The 20,000-nt window shown below is 49.4% G+C and overlaps 1 protein-coding gene across 1 annotated transcript in view; it reads left to right on the forward strand.

The window, feature by feature from the left end:
* The window catches only part of LOC139366483 (teneurin-2-like), a 353,763-nt gene that overhangs the window by 25,564 nt on the left and 308,199 nt on the right, over positions 1-20,000 (forward strand). The window contains exon 3 of the mRNA XM_071103997.1: positions 13,213-13,263. Within this exon, the coding sequence (XP_070960098.1) occupies positions 13,213-13,263 (51 nt within the window). The remainder of the gene's footprint in view (positions 1-13,212; positions 13,264-20,000) is intronic.

The following is a 20,000-nucleotide window of genomic DNA, read 5'->3' on the forward strand; positions in this document are numbered from 1 at the left end:
TCTCTCTCTCTCTCTCTCCCTCTCTCTCTCTCTCTTTCTCTCTCTGTACCCACCAGTCTCTCTCTCTCTCTCTGTACCCACCAGTCTCTCTCTCTCTGTACCCACCAGTCTCTCTCTCTCTGTACCCACCAGTCTCTCTCTCTCTCTCTCTCTCTCTGTACCCACCAGTCTCTCTCGATCTCACTCTCTCTGACCCTCTCTCTCTCCGTTTTGATCTCTCTCTCTCTCTCTCTCTCCCTCTCTCTCTCTCTCTTTCTCTCTCTGTACCCACCAGTCTCTCTCTCTCTCTCTGTACCCACCAGTCTCTCTCTCTCTGTACCCACCAGTCTCTCTCTCTCTCTCTCTCTCTCTCTGATTATGTCCATAATCCCCCTTCTCTCTCTCTGTGTGTTTGTTCTGATCATGTCCATGAATCCCCCTTCTCTCTCTCTCTCTTTGTCGGTTATAACAGACTGTAATGCAGACAGGCCGGGGTGAGACGTGTTATAACAGACTGTAATGCAGACAGGCCGGGGTGAGACGTGGTATAACAGACAGGCCGGGGTGAGACGTGGTGTTATAACAGACTGTGATGCAGACAGGCCGGGGTGAGACGTGTTATACCAGACAGGCCGGGGTGAGACGTGGTGTTATAACAGACAGGCCGGGGTGAGACGTGGTGTTATAACAGACTGTGATGCAGACAGGCCTTGGTGAGACGTGGTGTTATAACAGACTGTAATGCAGACAGGCCGGGGTGAGACGTGGTGTTATAACAGACTGTAATGCAGACAGGCCGGGGTGAGACGTGTTATAACAGACTGTAATGCAGACAGGCCGGGGTGAGACGTGTTATAACAGACTGTAATGCAGACAGGCCGGGGTGAGACGTGTTATAACAGACTGTAATGCAGACAGGCTGGGGTGAGACGTGTTATAACAGACTGTAATGCAGACAGGCCGGGGTGAGACGTGTTATAACAGACTGTAATGCAGACAGGCTGGGGTGAGACGTGTTATAACAGACTGTGATGCAGACAGGCCGGGGTGAGACGTGTTATAACAGACTGTAATGCAGACAGGCTGGGGTGAGACGTGTTATAACAGACTGTAATGCAGACAGGCCGGGGTGAGACGTGTTATAACAATCAGGCCGGGGTGAGACGTGGTGTTATAACAGACTGTAATGCAGACAGGCCTTGGTGAGACGTGTTATAACAGACAGGCCGGGGTGAGACGTGGTGTTATAACAGACAGGCCGGGGTGAGACGTGGTGTTATAACAGACTGTAATGCAGACAGGCCGGGGTGAGACGTGTTATAACAGACTGTGATGCAGACAGGCCGGGGTCAGACGTGGTGTTATAACAGACTGTAATGCAGACAGGCCGGGGTGAGACGTGTTATAACAGACTGTAATGCAGACAGGCCGGGGTGAGACGTGGTGTTATAACAGACTGTAATGCAGACAGGCCGGGGTGAGACGTGTTATAACAGACTGTAATACAGACAGGCCGGGGTGAGACGTGGTGTTATAACAGACTGTAATGCAGACAGGCCGGGGTGAGACGCGTTATAACAGACTGTGATGCAGACAGGCCGGGGTGAGACGTGGTGTTATAACAGACTGTAATGCAGACAGGCCGGGGTGAGACGTGTTATAACAGAATGTAATGCAGACAGGCCGGGGGGGGACGTGGTGTTATAACAGACTGTAATGCAGACAGGCCGGGGTGAGACGTGTTATAACAGACTGTAATGCAGACAGGCCGGGGTGAGACGTGGTGTTATAACAGACTGTAATGCAGACAGGCCGGGGTGAGACGTGGTGTTATAACAGACTGTAATGCAGACAGGCCGGGGTGAGATGTGTTATAACAGACTGTAATGCAGACAGGCCGGGGTGAGACGTGGTGTTATAACAGACTGTAATGCAGACAGGCCGGGGTGAGACGTGGTGTTATAACAGACTGTAATGCAGACAGGCCGGGGTGAGACGTGGTGTTATAACAGACTGTAATGCAGACAGGCCGGGGTGAGACGTGGTGTTATAACAGACTGTAATGCAGACAGGCCGGGGTGAGACGTGGTGTTATAACAGACTGTAATGCAGACAGGCCGGGGTGAGACGTGGTGTTATAACAGACTGTAATGCAGACAGGCCGGGGTGAGACGTGGTGTTATAACAGACTGTAATGCAGACAGGCCGGGGTGAGACGTGGTGTTATAACAGACTGTAATGCAGACAGGCCGGGGTGAGACGTGGTGTTATAACAGACTGTAATGCAGACAGGCCGGGGTGAGACGTGGTGTTATAACAGACTGTAATGCAGACAGGCCGGGTGAGACGTGTTATAACAGACTGTAATGCAGACAGGCCGGGGTGAGACGTGGTGTTATAACAGACTGTAATGCAGACAGGCCGGGGTGAGACGTGGTGTTATAACAGACAGGCCGGGGTGAGACGTGGTGTTATAACAGACTGTAATGCAGACAGGCCGGGGTGAGACGTGGTGTTATAACAGACTGTAATGCAGACAGGCCGGGGTGAGACGTGGTGTTATAACAGACTGTAATGCAGACAGGCCGGGGTGAGACGTGGTGTTATAACAGACTGTAATGCAGACAGGCCGGGGTGAGACGTGGTGTTATAACAGACTGTAATGCAGACAGGCCGGGGTGAGACGTGTTATAACAGACTGTAATGCAGACAGGCCGGGGTGAGACGTGGTGTTATAACAGACTGTAATGCAGACAGGCCGGGGTGAGACGTGTTATAACAGACTGTAATACAGACAGGCCGGGGTGAGACGTGGTGTTATAACAGACTGTAATGCAGACAGGCCGGGGTGAGACGCGTTATAACAGACTGTGATGCAGACAGGCCGGGGTGAGACGTGGTGTTATAACAGACTGTAATGCAGACAGGCCGGGGTGAGACGTGTTATAACAGACTGTAATGCAGACAGGCCGGGGTGAGACGTGGTGTTATAACAGACTGTAATGCAGACAGGCCGGGGTGAGACGTGTTATAACAGACTGTAATGCAGACAGGCCGGGGTGAGACGTGGTGTTATAACAGACTGTAATGCAGACAGGCCGGGTGAGACGTGGTGTTATAACAGACTGTAATGCAGACAGGCCGGGGTGAGATGTGTTATAACAGACTGTAATGCAGACAGGCCGGGGTGAGACGTGGTGTTATAACAGACTGTAATGCAGACAGGCCGGGGTGAGACGTGGTGTTATAACAGACTGTAATGCAGACAGGCCGGGGTGAGACGTGGTGTTATAACAGACTGTAATGCAGACAGGCCGGGGTGAGACGTGGTGTTATAACAGACTGTAATGCAGACAGGCCGGGGTGAGACGTGGTGTTATAACAGACTGTAATGCAGACAGGCCGGGTGAGACGTGTTATAACAGACTGTAATGCAGACAGGCCGGGGTGAGACGTGGTGTTATAACAGACTGTAATGCAGACAGGCCGGGGTGAGACGTGGTGTTATAACAGACTGTAATGCAGACAGGCCGGGGTGAGACGTGGTGTTATAACAGACTGTAATGCAGACAGGCCGGGGTGAGACGTGGTGTTATAACAGACTGTAATGCAGACAGGCCGGGGTGAGACGTGGTGTTATAACAGACTGTAATGCAGACAGGCCGGGGTGAGATGTGGTGTTATAACAGACTGTAATGCAGACAGGCCGGGGTGAGACGTGGTGTTATAACAGACTGTAATGCAGACAGGCCGGGGTGAGACGTGGTGTTATAACAGACTGTAATGCAGACAGGCCGGGGTGAGACGTGGTGTTATAACAGACTGTAATGCAGACAGGCCGGGGTGAGACGTGGTGTTATAACAGACTGTAATGCAGACAGGCCGGGTGAGACGTGTTATAACAGACTGTAATGCAGACAGGCCGGGGTGAGACGTTGTGTTATAACAGACTGTAATGCAGACAGGCCGGGGTGAGACGTGTTATAACAGACTGTAATGCAGACAGGCCGGGGTGAGACGTGTTACAACAGACTGTAATGCAGACAGGCCGGGTGAGACGTGTTATAACAGACTGTAATGCAGACAGGCCGGGTTGAGACGTGTTATAACAGACTGTAATGCAGACAGGCCGGGGTGAGACGTGTTATAACAGACAGGCCGGGGTGAGACGTGTTATAACAGACTGTAATGCAGACAGGCCGGGGTGAGACGTGTTATAACAGACAGGCCGGGGTGAGACGTGGTGTTATAACAGACTGTGATGCAGACAGGCCGGGGTGAGACGTGTTATAACAGACTGTAATACAGACAGGCCGGGGTGAGACGTGTTATAACAGACTGTAATACAGACAGGCCGGGGTGAGACGTGGTGTTATAACAGACTGTAATGCAGACAGGCCGGGTGAGACGTGTTATAACAGACTGTAATGCAGACAGGCCGGGGTGAGACGTGGTGTTATAACAGACTGTAATGCAGACAGGCCGGGGTGAGACGTGGTGTTATAACAGACTGTAATGCAGACAGGCCGGGTGAGACGTGTTATAACAGACTGTAATGCAGACAGGCCGGGGTGAGACGTGGTGTTATAACAGACTGTAATGCAGACAGGCCGGGGTGAGACGTGGTGTTATAACAGACAGGCCGGGGTGAGACGTGGTGTTATAACAGACTGTAATGCAGACAGGCCGGGGTGAGACGTGGTGTTATAACAGACTGTAATGCAGACAGGCCGGGGTGAGACGTGGTGTTATAACAGACTGTAATGCAGACAGGCCGGGGTGAGACGTGGTGTTATAACAGACTGTAATGCAGACAGGCCGGGGTGAGACGTGGTGTTATAACAGACTGTAATGCAGACAGGCCGGGGTGAGACGTGTTATAACAGACTGTAATGCAGACAGGCCGGGGTGAGACGTGGTGTTATAACAGACTGTAATGCAGACAGGCCGGGGTGAGACGTGTTATAACAGACTGTAATACAGACAGGCCGGGGTGAGACGTGGTGTTATAACAGACTGTAATGCAGACAGGCCGGGGTGAGACGCGTTATAACAGACTGTGATGCAGACAGGCCGGGATGAGACGTGGTGTTATAACAGACTGTAATGCAGACAGGCCGGGGTGAGACGTGTTATAACAGACTGTAATGCAGACAGGCCGGGGTGAGACGTGGTGTTATAACAGACTGTAATGCAGACAGGCCGGGGTGAGACGTGTTATAACAGACTGTAATGCAGACAGGCCGGGGTGAGACGTGGTGTTATAACAGACTGTAATGCAGACAGGCCGGGTGAGACGTGGTGTTATAACAGACTGTAATGCAGACAGGCCGGGGTGAGATGTGTTATAACAGACTGTAATGCAGACAGGCCGGGGTGAGACGTGGTGTTATAACAGACTGTAATGCAGACAGGCCGGGGTGAGACGTGGTGTTATAACAGACTGTAATGCAGACAGGCCGGGGTGAGACGTGGTGTTATAACAGACTGTAATGCAGACAGGCCGGGGTGAGACGTGGTGTTATAACAGACTGTAATGCAGACAGGCCGGGGTGAGACGTGGTGTTATAACAGACTGTAATGCAGACAGGCCGGGTGAGACGTGTTATAACAGACTGTAATGCAGACAGGCCGGGGTGAGACGTGGTGTTATAACAGACTGTAATGCAGACAGGCCGGGGTGAGACGTGGTGTTATAACAGACTGTAATGCAGACAGGCCGGGGTGAGACGTGGTGTTATAACAGACTGTAATGCAGACAGGCCGGGGTGAGACGTGGTGTTATAACAGACTGTAATGCAGACAGGCCGGGGTGAGACGTGGTGTTATAACAGACTGTAATGCAGACAGGCCGGGGTGAGATGTGGTGTTATAACAGACTGTAATGCAGACAGGCCGGGGTGAGACGTGGTGTTATAACAGACTGTAATGCAGACAGGCCGGGGTGAGACGTGGTGTTATAACAGACTGTAATGCAGACAGGCCGGGGTGAGACGTGGTGTTATAACAGACTGTAATGCAGACAGGCCGGGGTGAGACGTGGTGTTATAACAGACTGTAATGCAGACAGGCCGGGTGAGACGTGTTATAACAGACTGTAATGCAGACAGGCCGGGGTGAGACGTTGTGTTATAACAGACTGTAATGCAGACAGGCCGGGGTGAGACGTGTTATAACAGACTGTAATGCAGACAGGCCGGGGTGAGACGTGTTACAACAGACTGTAATGCAGACAGGCCGGGTGAGACGTGTTATAACAGACTGTAATGCAGACAGGCCGGGTTGAGACGTGTTATAACAGACTGTAATGCAGACAGGCCGGGGTGAGACGTGTTATAACAGACAGGCCGGGGTGAGACGTGTTATAACAGACTGTAATGCAGACAGGCCGGGGTGAGACGTGTTATAACAGACAGGCCGGGGTGAGACGTGGTGTTATAACAGACTGTGATGCAGACAGGCCGGGGTGAGACGTGTTATAACAGACTGTAATGCAGACAGGCCGGGGTGAGACGTGTTATAACAGACTGTAATGCAGACAGGCCGGGGTGAGACGTGTTATAACAGACTGTAATGCAGACAGGCCGGGGTGAGACGTGGTATAACAGACAGGCCGGGGTGAGACGTGTTATAACAGACTGTAATGCAGACAGGCCGGGGTGAGACGTGTTATAACAGACTGTAATGCAGACAGGCCGGGGTGAGACGTGTTATAACAGACTGTAATGCAGACAGGCCGGGGTGAGACGTGTTATAACAGACTGTAATGCAGACAGGCCGGGGTGAGACGTGTTATAACAGACAGGCCGGGGTGAGACGTGTTATAACAGACTGTAATGCAGACAGGCCGGGGTGAGACGTGTTATAACAGACTGTAATGCAGACAGGCCGGGGTGAGACGTGTTATAACAGACTGTAATGCAGACAGGCCGGGGTGAGACGTGTTATAACAGACTGTAATGCAGACAGGCCGGGGTGAGACGTGTTATAACAGACTGTAATGCAGACAGGCCGGGGTGAGACGTGTTATAACAGACTGTAATGCAGACAGGCCGGGGTGAGACGTGTTATAACAGACTGTAATGCAGACAGGCCGGGGTGAGACGTGTTATAACAGACTGTAATGCAGACAGGCCTTGGTGAGACGTGGTGTTATAACAGACTGTAATGCAGACAGGCCGGGGTGAGACGTGTTATAACAGACTGTAATGCAGACAGGCCGGGGTGAGACGTGTTATAACAGACTGTAATGCAGAGAGGCCGGGGTGAGACGTGTTATAACAGACTGTAATGCAGACAGGCCGGGGTGAGACGTGTTATAACAGGTCCTAGAGAGGTATTTTGTCTTTAGTTCTTTACCTTTATTTCACTGGCAAGTCAGTTAAGAACAAATTCTTATTTTTCAATGACGACCTTCCCCGGCAAAACCCTCTGCTAACTCTGATAAATGTGTGCCGCCCTATTGTGGACTCCCGATCACGGATGGTTGTGATACAGCGCGGGATCGAACCAGGGTCTGTTGTGACACCTCTAGCACTGAGATGCCTTGCCTTAGACTTAGACTGCTCTGCCACTCGGGAGCCAAAGAGAGGTACTGAGAGGCCTGTAACGACATAGACTTAAATGCACACACCTAAACACACATACTGAAGCACATACTGAAGCACACACACCACACACATCCACTTTATGTGTTAAACAACACTACACAGCAACACCAGTTCTCTCTGACTCAGGTTGCTAAGGTATGGAGGGTAGCAGACTATAACCCTCCTTTATAACAGTGTGCTGTTGTACAGCAGAGTTTTGATCTGAACAGACAGAGGGAGAGAGAAGGGGGATTTATGTACAGTACATGATCAGAACAGACAGAGGGAGAGAGAGAGAAGGGGGATTTATGTACAGTACATGATCAGAACAGACAGAGGGAGAGAGAGAGAAGGGGGATTTATGTACAGTACATGATCAGAACAGACAGAGGGAGAGAGAGAAGGGGGATTTATGTACAGTACATGATCAGAACAGACAGAGGGAGAGAGAGAGAAGGGGATTGAAGGACATGATCAGAACAGAGAGAGAGAGAGAAGGGGGTTTTATGGACATGATCAGAACAGATAGAGAGAGAGAGAAGGGGGAGTTATGGACATGACCAGAACAGACAGAGAGAGAGAGAGAGAAGGGGAATGTATGGAGATGATCAGAACAGAGAGAGAGAGAGAGAGAAGGGGGATTTATGGACATGATCAGAACAGAGAGAGAGAGAAGGGGGTTTTATGGACATGATCAGAACAGATAGAGAGAGAGAGAAGGGGGAGTTATGGACATGACCAGAACAGACAGAGAGAGAGAGAGAAGGGGGATTTATGGAAATGATCAGAACAGATAGAGAGATAGAGAGAAGGGGGATTTATGGACATGATCAGAACAGATAGAGAGAGGGAGAGAAGGGGGATTTATGGACATGATCAGAACAGACAGAGAGAGAGAGAGAAGGGGGATTTATGGACATGATCAGAACAGACAGAGAGAGGGAGAGAAGGGGGATTTATGGACATGATCAGAACAGAGAGAGAGAGAAGGGGGTTCTATGGACATGATCAGAACAGATAGAGAGAGAGAGAAGGGAGAGTTATGGACATGGCCAGAACAGACAGAGAGAGAGAGAGAAGGGTGATTTATGGACATGATCAGAACAGATAGAGAGAGGGAGAGAAGGGGGATTTATGGACATGATCAGAACAGTCAGAGAGAGAGAGAGAGAAGGGGGATGTATGGACATGATCAGAACAGATAGAGAGAGAAGGGGGATTTATGGAGATGATCAGAACAGAGAGAGAGAGAGAGAGAGAGAAGGGGGATTTATGGACATGATCAGAATAGAGAAAGAGAGAGAGAAGGGGGATTTATGGACATGATCAGAACAGATAGAGAGAGAGAGAGAGAGAGAGAGAGAGAGAGAGAGAGAGAGAGGGGGGGGATTTATGGACATGATCAGAACAGATAGAGAGAGAGAGAGAGAGAGAGAGAGAGAGAGAGAGAGAGAGAGAGAGAGAGAGAGAGAGAAGGGGGATTTATGGACATGATCAGAACAGAGAGAAAGAGAGAGAAAGAGAGAGAAGGGGGATTTATGGAGATGATCAGAACAGTCAGAGAGAGAGAGAGAGAATGGGGATTTATGGACATGATCAGAACAGAGAGAGAGAGAGAGAAGGGGAATTTATGGACATGATCAGAACAGATAGAGAGAGAGAGAGAGAGAAGGGGGATTTATGGACATGATCAGAACAGACAGAGAGAGGGAGAGAAGGGGGATTTATGGACATGATCAGAACAGAGAGAGAGAGAAGGGGGATTTATGGACATGATCAGAACAGATAGAGAGAGAGAGAAGGGGGAGTTATGGACATGACCAGAACAGACAGAGAGAGAGAGAGAAGGGGGATTTATGGACATGATCAGAACAGATAGAGAGAGGGAGAGAAGGGTGATTTATGGACCTTATCAGAACAGAGAGAGAGAGAGAGAGAGAGAGAGAGAGAGAGAGAGAAGGGGTATTTATGGACATGATCAGAACAGAGAAAGAGAGAGAGAGAAGGGGGATTTATGGACATGATCAGAACAGTCAGAGAGAGAGAGAGAGAAGGGGGATTTATGAACTTGATCAGAACAGATAGAGAGAGAGAGAGAAGGGGGATTTATGGAGATTATCAGAACACAGAGAGAGAGAGAGAAGGGGGATTTATGGACATGATCAGAACAGATAGAGAGAGAATGGGGATTTATGGAGATGATCAGAACAGAGAGAGAGAGACAGAGTAGGGGGATTTATGAACACGATCAGAATAGAGAAAGAGAGAGAGAAGGGGGATTTATGGGCATGATCAGAACAGATAGAGAGAGAGAGAGAGAGAGAGAGGAGGGGGATTTATGGACATGATCAGAACAGATAGAGAGAGAGAGAGAGAGAGAGAGAGAGAGAGAGAGAGAGAGCGAAAGAGAGAGAGAGAGAGAGAGAGAGAGAGAGAGAGAAGGGGGATTTATGGACATGATCAGAACAGAGAGAAAGAGAGAGTAAGAGAGAGAAGGGGGATTTATGGAGATGATCAGAACAGTCAGAGAGAGAGAGAGAGAGAATGGGGATTTATGGACATGATCAGAACAGAGAGAGAGAGAGAGAGAGAAGGGGAATTTATGGACATGATCAGAACAGATAGAGAGAGAGAGAGAGAGAGAAGGGGGGTGTATGGAGATGATCAGAACAGAGAGAGCGAGAGAGAGAGAAGGGGGATTTATTGACATGATCAGAACAGACAGAGAGAAAGAGAGAGAGAGAGAGAGAGAAGGGGGATTTATGGACATGATCAGAACAGATAGAGAGAGAGAAGGGGGATTTATGGACATGATCAGAACAGATAGAGAGAGAGAGAGAGAAGGGGGATTTATGGCGATGATCAGAACAGAGAGAGCGAGAGAGAGAGAAGGGGGATTTATGGACATGTTCAGAACAGACAGAGAGAGAGAGAGAGAAGGGGGATTTATGGACAGACATGATCAGAACACACATAGAGAGAGAGAGAGAGAGAGAGAGAGGGAGAGAGAGAGAGAGAGAGAGAAGGGGGATTTATGGAGATGATCAGAACAGAGAGAGAGAGAGAGAGAGAGAGAGAGAGAGAGAGAGAAGGGGGGTGTATGGAGATGATCAGAACAGAGAGAGCGAGAGAGGGAGAAGGGGGATTTATGGACATGATCAGAACAGACAGAGAGAAAGAGAGAGAGAGAGAGAGAGGGGGATTTATGGACATGATCAGAACAGATAGAGAGAGAGAAGGGGATTTATGGACATGATCAGAACAGATAGAGAGAGAGAGAGAAGGGGGATTTATGGAGATGATCAGAACAGAGAGAGCGAGAGAGAGAGAAGGGGGATTTATGGACATGATCAGAACAGACAGAGAGAGAGAGAGAGAAGGGGGATTTATGGACAGATATGATCAGAACAAATAGAGAGAGAGAGAGAGAGAGAAGGGGGATTTATGGACATGATCAGAACAGAGAGAGAGAGAGTGAGAGAAGGGGGATTTATGGACATGATCAGAACAGATAGAGAGAGAGAGAGAAGGGGGATTTATGGACATGATCAGAACAGATAGAGAGAGAGAGAATGGGGATTTATGGAGATGATCAGAACAGAGAGAGCGAGAGAGATAGAATGGGGATTTATGGACATGATCAGAACAGACAGAGAGAAAGAGAGAGAGAGAGAGAGAAGGGGGATTTATGGACATGATCAGAACAGATAGAGAGAGAGAGAAGGGGGAGTTATGGACATGACCAGAACAGACAGAGAGAGAGAGAGAAGGGGGATTTATGGACATGATCAGAACAGATAGAGAGAGGGAGAGAAGGGGGATTTATGGACATGATCAGAACAGAGAGAGAGAGAGAGAGAGAGAGAAGGGGGATTTATGGACATGATCAGAACAGAGAGAGAAGGAGAGAGAGAGAGAAGGGGGATTTATGAACATGATCAGAACAGATAGAGAGAGAGAGAGAAGGGGGATTTATGGAGATTATCAGAACACAGAGAGAGAGAGAGAAGGGGGATTTATGGAGATGATCAGAACAGAGAGAGAGAGAGAAGGGGGATTTATGGACATGATCAGAATAGAGAAAGAGAGAGAGAAGGGGGATTTATGGACATGATCAGAACAGATAGAGAGAGAGAGAGAGAGAGAGAGAGAAGGGGGATTTATGGACATGATCGGAACAGATAGAGAGAGAGAGAGAGAGAGAGAGAGAGAGAGAGAGAGAGAAAGAGAGAGAGAGAGAGAGAGAAGGGGGATTTATGGACATGATCAGAACAGAGATAAAGAGAGAGAAAGAGAGAGAAGGGGGATTTATGGAGATGATCAGAACAGTCAGAGAGAGAGAGAGAGAGAATGGGGATTTATGGACATGATCAGAACAGAGAGAGAGAGAGAGAGAGTGAGAAGGGGAATTTATGGACATGATCAGAACAGATAGAGAGAGAGAGAGAGAGAGAGAGAAGGGGGATGTGTGGAGATGATCAGAACAGAGAGAGCGAGAGAGAGAGAGGGGGGATTTATGGAGATGATCAGAACAGACAGAGAGAAAGAGAGAGAGAGAAGGGGGATTTATGGACATGATCAGAACAGATAGAGAGAGAGAGAGAGAGAGAGAGAGAAGGGGGATGTATGGAGATGATCAGAACAGAGAGAGCGAGAGAGAGAGAGGGGGGATTTATGGAGATGATCAGAACAGACAGAGAGAAAGAGAGAGAGAGAAGGGGGATTTATGGACATGATCAGAACAGATAGAGAGAGAGAAGGGGGATTTATGGAGATGATCAGAACAGAGAGAGAGAGAGAGAGAGAGAGAAGGGGGATTTATGGAGATGATCAGAACAGAGAGAGCGAGAGAGAGAGAGGGGGGATTTATGGAGATGATCAGAACAGAGAGAGCGAGAGAGAGAGAAGGGGGATTTATGGACATGATCAGAACAGACAGAGAGAGAGGGAGAGAAGGGGGATTTATGGACAGACATGATCAGAACAAATAGAGAGAGAGAGAGAGAGAGAGAGAGAGAGAGAGAGAGAGAGAGAGAGAGAGAGAGAGAGAGAGAGAGGGGGATTTATGGACATGATCAGAACAGAGAGAGAGAGAGTGAGAGAAGGGGGATTTATGGACATGATCAGAACAGATAGAGAGAGAGAGAGAAGGGGGATTTATGGACATGATCAGAACAGAGAGAGAGAGAGAGAGAGAGAGAAGGGGGATTTATGGACATGATCAGAACAGACAGAAAGAGAGAGAGAGAGAGAGAGAGAGAGAGAAGGGGGATTTATGGACATGATCAGAACAGAGAGAGAGAGAGAAGGGGGATTTATGGACATGATCAGAACCGAGAGAGAGAGAGAGAGAGAGAGAGTGAGAGAAGGGGGATGTATGGACATGATCAGAACAGTGTGGAGGAGGGCAGTGTTTTTGTGTAGCGTGCATACAAGTGCTGTGTGTGTGTATGTGTTTGCGCGCGTGTGTGTGTGTGTGTGTATGTGTGTGTGTGTGTGTGTGTGTGTGTGTTTGTGTGCTTGTACAGTATACATGTGTTTGTCTGTTTCTGTCTTTCTGACTGTCATGTTGCTGCATGTTTATCTTATAGTTTTCCTGTTCTGTTTGTTCTGTTCTTTCTTTCCTTCGCTCCCCTTCTCCCAGCATACCTGGAGGATGATGAGGATGAAGACCCATACAGTGACCGTATCATCAGTAAGTCTCACTGTGCGGGCGTGTGTGACTACAACAGAGTGGTCTTCTCTCTCCATGTGAATGTTTCTCTCCTTCATCCAGATAACGTGTTGCAGCTTGTTGCAGCGGTTTGTCCTTGAGTAAAGCTTATTAGTCTGTGAGTGTCTGTGAGTGTCTGTGAGAGTGTTTCTGTGAGTGTCAATGTCTTTAGGCCTCTCTAATACTTGTGGCTAAGGGTTGTGCAGATTGAGTGATTTGGTGTTGTTTGGCGTTTGACGAAAGTCACTGTTGTGCTGTCCATGAACACTAGATTGTCTTTATCAGGGGGGTCCAACTCATTCCGTGAATGGCCTAGTGTCTGCAGATGTTTGATTATTCATTTCAATTAAGACCAAGACAACCAGGTGAGGGGAGTTCCTTCCTAATTAGTGACCTTCATTCATCAATCAAGTACAAGGGAGGAGCGAAAACACGCAGACACTGTCCCCACTATGGGAGTAGTCACCAATAGTATGTTTTATTGTGATGCTGTTTCCTTGCATGCCTGCATTTACGTATGCTTATAGAGATCGAGGGAGAGAGAGAGAGAGAGAGACAGAGAGAGAGAGAGAGAGAGAGAGAGAGAGAGAGAGAGAGAGAGAGAGAGAAAGAAAGAGAGAGAGCGAGAGAAAGAAAGAGAGAGAGAGAGAGAGAGAGAGAGGGATAGAGAGAGTGAGAGAGAGAAAGAGAAAGAGAGAGAGAGAGAGAGAGAGAGAGAGAGGGAGAGAGAGAGAGGGAGAGAGAGAGAGAGAGAGAGAGAGAGAGAGAGAGAGAGAGAGAGAGAGAGGGGGGGATAGAGAGAGAGAGAGAGAGGGGGGGGGGAGAGAGATAAAGGGGGGAGAGAGAAAGAGAGAGAGAGAGAGATAAAGGGGAGAGAGAGGGGGGTAGATAACAGGAATAACTTTCCTTACTATCACCTTCTGAAATATCCTCCAGGAAAAGTGAGGGTGAGAGGGGTCAGAGTAAATGTAGTGTGTTTTCTGACACTATCACTTTACGGAGGTGTGTGTGTGCTGTAGACTGGGGGTGATGGGAACCAGATATTATAGAGGATCCAGATTTAACCCTACAGCAGCTGTAGACTGGGGGTGATGGGAGAGGGAACCAGATATTATAGGGGATCCAGGGTTAACCCTACATCAGCTGTAGACTGGGGGTGATGGGAACCAGATATTATAGGGGATCCAGGGTTAACCCTACAGCAGCTGTAGACTGGGGGTGATGGGAGAGGGAACCAGATATTATAGGGGATCCAGGGTTAACCCTACATCAGCTGTAGACTGGGGGTGATGGGAACCAGATATTATAGGGGATCCAGGGTTAACCCTACAGCAGCTGTAGACTGGGGGTGATGGGACACAGATATTATAGGGGATCCAGGGTTAACCCTACAGCAGCTGTAGACTGGTGGTGATGGGAGAGGGAACCAGATATTATAGGGGATCCAGGGTTAACCCTACATCAGCTGTAGACTGGGGGTGATGGGAACCAGATATTATAGGGGATCCAGGGTTAACCCTACAGCAGCTGTAGACTGGGGGTGATGGGAGAGGGAACCAGATATTATAGGGGATCCAGATTTAACCCTACAGCAGCTGTAGACTGGGCTGGGTTAACATTTTGTGCCAGTGTGTGAGCGTCAGGGAAAATCTGTGCCCCCCGCTAGGAACTGTGGGATACCCACTGCCAGGCCTACCAAGGAGTGTGAGTGTGTGTTTGTGTGTGTAATATATATAATTATGTATGACATCTAGCAGACACTTTTATCCAAAGTGACTTACAGGCATGCGTGCATCCATTTTTCGAATGGGTGGCCTCAGCGGGAATCGAACCCACTATCCTGGTGTTGCAAGCGCTATGCTCTACCAAATGAACCACGGAGTACCAGTGTGTGTGCGTGCGGGCGGGCGTGTGTGTGTGTGTGTGCTTGTGTCACGTTCTGACCTTAGTTCTTTTGTTATGTCTTAGTATGGTCAGGGCGTGAGTTGGGTGGGTTGTCTTTTATTATGTCTTTGTTTTAGTATGGTCAGGCCGTGAGTTGGGTGGGTTGTTTGGCCTGGTATGGTTCTCAATCAGAGGCAGCTGTCTATCGTTGTCCCTGATTGAGAACCATATTTAGGGAGCCTGGTTTCACTTTTGTGTTTGTTTCCACACGGAACTGTTTCGTTTTTTTCACATTGTCGTTTATTGTTTTATTCAGTGTTCTTATTAAAAACCAGGATGAACACTTACCACGCTGCATATTGGTCCGATCCTTGCTACTCCTCCTCAGAAGAGGAAGAGGAAAGCCGTTACAGCCTGCCAGCCTGGTGTGTGCGTGTCTGTGTTTGTGTGTGGCATGCCAGGTGGTATGAGTGGCTGTTGCTGATCCTGACTCATCCACCACACAGGGAGACAGGCTCGGAGGAGGATGGCCCATCTAGGGAGTCACACACACACACACACACACACACACACACACACACACACACCAAAGAGCGTCCTTACATCTTAGCGGCCCGTCCCTGACCAATCTGGCATGCTGTCTCATCGATCGGAGCACCGCTTGGTGTGGCACGACTCTGAGAAGGAGGTGAGACAAGGACAGAGGGAAAGAGGAGGGCGGGGGGTTGGGTAACAGAGAGATTATTTCCCTGTCTACCTGTTAACAATCTGATATTCATTCCCTGTCTTCTTGTCAACAATCTGATATTCATTCCCTGTCTACCTGTCAACAATCTGATATTCATTCCCTGTCTACCTGTCAACAATCTGATATTCATTCCCTGTCTACCTGTCAACAATCTGATATTCATTCCCTGTCTACCTGTCAACAATCTGATATTCATTCCCTGTCTACCTGTCAACAATCTGATATTCATTCCCTGTCTACCTGTCAACAATCTGATATTCATTCCCTGTCTACAAGCTGTTATTCATTGCCTGTCTTCTTGTCAACAATATGATATTCATTCCCTGTCTACCTGTCAACAATCTGATATGAATTCCCTCTCCACACATATCTATGGTATGGTAACCCTAAGCCTAACACTCTCCACTCCTATGGTATGGTAACCCAAACGTAACCCTCTAACGTAACCCTAAACCTTAACCTTAATTCTAACCCTAACCCTAATTGTAAACCTGACCTCTAAGCTTAAAATAGTCTTTGTCCTCTTGGGGTGTTTTGCTATCCTTGTGTGGACTTTTGGGGATTTCAGGTCCCCATGAGGATAGAAGAACAAGACCACACAACCACAAAATCCTAAACCACTCTAAAGAGTTCTGACTCTGAAGTCTGATGATGAGGAAATCCCTTATACTGTATATTAACATTTACAACAAATATACTATATTAACATTTACAACAAATATACTGTATATTGACATTTACAAGTAGACAGGGAATGACATTGACAATGTCATTTACAACAACCCTACCCAAACCCAAACCCAGCTCCAGTCAACCTTACCCAGGCCCAGCCAGTCAACCCTAACCAGGTCCAGCTCCAGTCAACCCTACCCAAGGCCAGCTCCAGTCAACCCTACCCAAGCCCAGCTCCAGTCAACCCTACCCAAGCCCAGCTCGAGTCAACCCTACCCAAGCCCAGTCCCAGTCAACCCTACCCAAGGCCCAGTAAACCCTACCCAAGCCCAGCTCCAGTCAACCCTACCCAATCCCCAGTCAACCCTACCCAAGGCCCAGTTAACCCTACCCAAGGCCAGCTCCAGTCAACCCTACCCAAGCCCAGCTCCAGTCAACCCTACCCAAGGCCAGCTCCAGTCAACCCTACCCAAGCCCAGCTCCAGTCAACCCTACCCAAACCCCAGTCAACCCTACCCAAGGCCCAGTTAACCCTACCCAAGGCCAGCTCCAGTCAACCCTACCCAAGCCCAGCTCCAGTCAACCCTACCCAAGCCCAGCTCCAGTCAACCCTACCCAAGGCCAGCTCCAGTCAACCCTACCCAAGCCCAGCTCCAGTCAACCCTACCCAAGCCCAGCTCGAGTCAACCCTACCCAAGCCCAGTCCCAGTCAACCCTACCGAAGGCCAAGTCAACCCTACCCAAGCCCAGGGAATGACATTGACAATGTCATTTACAACAACCCTACCCAAACCCAAACCCAGCTCCAGTCAACCTTACCCAGGCCCAGCCAGTCAACCCTAACCAGGTCCAGCTCCAGTCAACCCTACCCAAGGCCAGCTCCAGTCAACCCTACCCAAGCCCAGCTCCAGTCAACCCTACCCAAGCCCAGCTCGAGTCAACCCTACCCAAGCCCAGTCCCAGTCAACCCTACCCAAGGCCCAGTAAACCCTACCCAAGCCCAGCTCCAGTCAACCCTACCCAATCCCCAGTCAACCCTACCCAAGGCCCAGTTAACCCTACCCAAGGCCAGCTCCAGTCAACCCTACCCAAGCCCAGCTCCAGTCAACCCTACCCAAGGCCAGCTCCAGTCAACCCTACCCAAGCCCAGCTCCAGTCAACCCTACCCAAACCCCAGTCAACCCTACCCAAGGCCCAGTTAACCCTACCCAAGGCCAGCTCCAGTCAACCCTACCCAAGCCCAGCTCCAGTCAACCCTACCCAAGCCCAGCTCCAGTCAACCCTACCCAAGGCCAGCTCCAGTCAACCCTACCCAAGCCCAGCTCCAGTCAACCCTACCCAAGCCCAGTCCCAGTCAACCCTACCCAAGCCCCAGTCAACCCTACCCAAGGCCCAGTCAACCCTACCCAAGGCCAGCTCCAGTCAACCCTACCCAAGCCCAGCTCCAGTCAATCTTACCCAACCCCAGCTCCAGTCAACCCTACCCAAGCCCAGCTCCAGTCAACCCTACCAAGCCCAGCTCCAGTCAAACCTACCCAAGCCCAGCCCCAGTCAATGTATGGATATCAGAAGTCACTCACCACACTATTTAGCAGAAAACTCATCCAGCTAAGATGTCAATATTCCTATTCAGTCCCTCTCTGTCCCACTCAATACTACCACTAATAGACTGGCTTTGTGATCTAGAGAGAGCCAAACGGGGTTGAAAAAGAACAGATGAACAAGTGGAGAGGGAGAAAGAACGGGTGGATAAATCTCGATTAGCGTCTCCAACTCCAACCCCTAAATGAGTCCTTTTTATTTTGTCATTTAATAATTGCTAATTTAAAACGGTTTGATCCAGATAGCTGGCTAATCTCCCAATGTGTCTGATGAGATCTCTATTATGTTGCCGTTTTAGCTTTGGTCCCAAATCTCCCACAAACCCTCTGAGCTGCATAGCTAAATATTGATCAGGTAGCACAGACAGCACAGTAAACAAAAAACGATCTCTCTTTCTCTCGCTCTCTTTCTCTCTCAGTCTGTCTCTTCAACTTCCATATTGACACTGAATTGATTTAGTTTCGTAGCCCAATTGGTGGCCCTCAGTCAAGGCTACAATCCAACGCCCTTGGAGAAAGAGAAGGACACTAGCCACTCCAGACCTCTGAGCCCTTGGAGAGAGAGAAGGACACTGGCCACTCCAAACCTCTGAGCCCTTGGAGAGAGAGAAGGACACTAGCCACTCCAGACCTCTAAGCCCTTGGAGAGAGAAGGACACTAGCCACTCCAGACCTCTGAGCCCTTGGAGAGAGAAGGACACTAGCCACTCCAGACCTCTGAGACCCTGGAGAGAGAAGGACACTAGCCACTCCAGACCTCTGAGACCCTGGAGAGAGAAGAACACTAGCCACTCCAGACCTCTGAGCCCTTGGAGAGAGAAGGACACTAGCCACTCCAGACCTCTGAGACCCTGGAGAGAGAAGGACACTAGCCACTCCAGACCTCTGAGACCCTGGAGAGAGAAGGACACTAGCCACTCCAGACCTCTGAGGCCTTGGAGAGAGAGGACACTAGCCACTCCAGACCTCTGAGCCCTTGGAGAGAGAGAAGGACACTAGCCACTCCAGACCTCTGAGCCCTTGGAGAGAGAGAAGGACACTAGCCACTCCAGACCTCTGAGCCCTTGGAGAGAGAGAAGGACACTAGCCACTCCAGACCTCTGAGCCCTTGGAGAGAGAGAAGGACACTAGCCACTCCAGGCCTCTGAGACATTGGAGAGAGAGAAGGACACTAGCCACTCCAGACCTCTGAGACCTTGGAGAGAGAGAAGGACACTAGCCACTCCAGACCTCTGAGACCTTGGACAGAGAGAAGGACACTAGCCACTCCAGACCTCTGAGCCCTTGGAGAAAGAGACATAAATAGTGCGTCCAAATGGCACCCTATTCCATATAAAGTAGTGCACTATGTAGGGGAAAGGGTGTCATTTATGAGGCAGATATGATGCCACTGTTACATAATTCTATGAGGCACTAGGCAGCAGACCCCACAACCCCCACCCCTGCTACTGGAGACACTATTGAGTCTAGACAACTCCATCCCCACTCCTCTACCAAATCAATAGTATAATCCATTCACCCCTATAACTAATACATGGGTCAGTTTAGCCCACAGCCCGCTCCTGTGCCCCAACATCCTTAAATCAATGGTTAATTCAGTCACCCTAAAACCTCACTGTACCCCGAATGCCCCTGTCCCCAGTCTCCTGTCCCCAGTCCCCTGTCCCGTGTCCCCATCTGGTTAATGCCCCTGTCCCCAGTCCCCTGTCCCCACCTGGTTAATGCCCCTGTCCCCAGTCCCCTGTCCCCACCTTGTTAATGCCCCTGTCCCCAGTCCCCTGTCCCCACCTGGTTAATGCCCTGTCCCCAGTCCC

Source organism: Oncorhynchus clarkii, chromosome 14 (genome assembly GCF_045791955.1).
Source record: "Oncorhynchus clarkii lewisi isolate Uvic-CL-2024 chromosome 14, UVic_Ocla_1.0, whole genome shotgun sequence".
Taxonomy (NCBI): domain Eukaryota; kingdom Metazoa; phylum Chordata; class Actinopteri; order Salmoniformes; family Salmonidae; genus Oncorhynchus; species Oncorhynchus clarkii.